This window comes from Carlito syrichta, unplaced genomic scaffold (genome assembly GCF_000164805.1).
Source record: "Carlito syrichta isolate Samal-C Ts95f unplaced genomic scaffold, Tarsius_syrichta-2.0.1 Scaffold308755, whole genome shotgun sequence".
NCBI lineage: Eukaryota > Metazoa > Chordata > Mammalia > Primates > Tarsiidae > Carlito > Carlito syrichta.
Window position 1 is genome coordinate 545,805 of NW_007252851.1, and position 1,754 is coordinate 547,558.

Sequence of the window (1,754 nt, forward strand, 5' to 3'; positions counted from 1 at the left end):
GAGGTCTCACCAAGTTACCCAGGTGGGTCTCGAACCCGCAGGCTCAGGCAATCCACTCACTTCAGCCTCCCAAGGCACGGGATTACAGGCTGAGCCACCGAGCCTGGCGACACAGAGTAATTTAACTCCAAAAATGTTTAATGTTATCAGGAGGAGAGAATTCAAAACAAATAGGCTTCACCTTGGAAAAAACACTCCGCTTCCTTTTCTACAGAAGTGCCAAGATAGATACTACTAACCAAATTATGTATTATTATATCTATATATTATATTCATAGCTGTTTTCTATACTGTATTTCAGCCATGACTGCCAAAGATAATCCCTCATTATGGGGCTTTGGAACAACAAAAACATTTAGCATTCCTGTTGAGCATTTGGATTTCAAGTATATTGAAAAATGTTCAGATGTTAAACACTTGGAAAAAATTCTTTGTGTGCTCAGGTAAGCATTTAAAAATCATTTCATGTTTCAGTCTTCCAATTTTAATCATCTTGTTTTCTAAATGGAAGCTACATTAGAAATATTGGAGAAAATTTTCAAATGTTGAGATTGTTGTTTTGCCCACACACAGTAGGTTCCAAAATAGTGGTTTTGATCCCATGGTAAGTCTGGAAAGTTCTGGCTAGGTCTACTTCCAGCATGAGACTCAAACTAACTAGTATCCAAGATAACATTTTTCTTATTTCCTCCACATTTTCTTTTCTTTTTTTTTCTTTTGAATTGGAGTCTTACTCTGTTGCCCAGGCTGGTGGCATGCTCATGGCAACCACAGCCTCAGCCTGCTGGGCTCAGGCAATCCTTCTGCCTCAGCCTTTCAAGTAGATGGAACTACAGGCACGTGCCTGGCTAATTTTTTGATTTATTGTAAAGATGAGGTCTTGGCAAGTGGCCCAGGCTGGTCTCAAACCTGTGAACTCAAGACTATCCTCTCACCTCAGACTCCCAAAGTGCTGGGATTATAGGTGTGAATCACCACGCCTGGCTGTTCCTTCATATTTTCTAGAAGGTGAAGTAGCTATGAAAGTTGCTATTATGGCTGGGTGTGGTGGCTCACTCTTACAATTCCAGCACTTTGGGAGGCCAAGGTGAGAGCATTGCTTGAGCCCAGGAGTTCAAGACCAGCCTGGGCAACATAGCAAGACCTCGTATCTTAAAAAAAAAAAGCCGCCATTAGGAAGTAAGGTTATCTCACCAGCCTAGGCTGATAAAGTTCTTAGGCACTTTCCTACTTCATATCTATCCTCTGACAACAAAGATGGGTGACTCACTGCAAGATGATCATGGAGAATGGTCCGGAGGACTGAAGGTAATATTAGAAGGTGGGGAATTAGGGCCTTTTCAGGGTAGACCTCCATGGTGGCAATTGCCAAATTTTAATATATACCACATGTGGTTTTGGGGGGGTTTTTTGAGTCGGAGTCTTACTGTTGCCCAGGATGGAATGCAGTGGCACTCTCATGGTCACTGCAGCTTTGACATGCTGAGCTCAGGCGATCCTTCCACCTTAGCCTTCCAAGTAGCTGGAACTTCAGGCATGCCCCACCATGCCCGGCTACTTTTTTGAGTTATTGTAGAGAAGAGGTCTCTCCAAGTTGCCCAGGCTGGTCTCGAACCTGTGGGCTCAGGCAATCCTCCCACCTTGGCCCCCCAAAGTGCAGGGAGTCATGAGCCACTGCTCCCAGCAGCATGTGGTTGTTAAAAATGCAAATTTGAGGGCCACATACCCAGAGATTCTGTTTCAGGAAATCGGGG

General features: G+C 44.1%; 1 protein-coding gene across 1 annotated transcript in view; it reads left to right on the plus strand.

The window, feature by feature from the left end:
- Positions 1–1,754, plus strand: part of SPAG1 (sperm associated antigen 1) — a 91,747-nt gene that overhangs the window by 5,252 nt on the left and 84,741 nt on the right. Inside the window, exon 2 of the mRNA XM_021716337.1 lies at positions 302–443. Coding sequence (XP_021572012.1) covers positions 304–443 — 140 coding nt within the window. The 5' untranslated portion in view covers positions 302–303. The remainder of the gene's footprint in view (positions 1–301; positions 444–1,754) is intronic.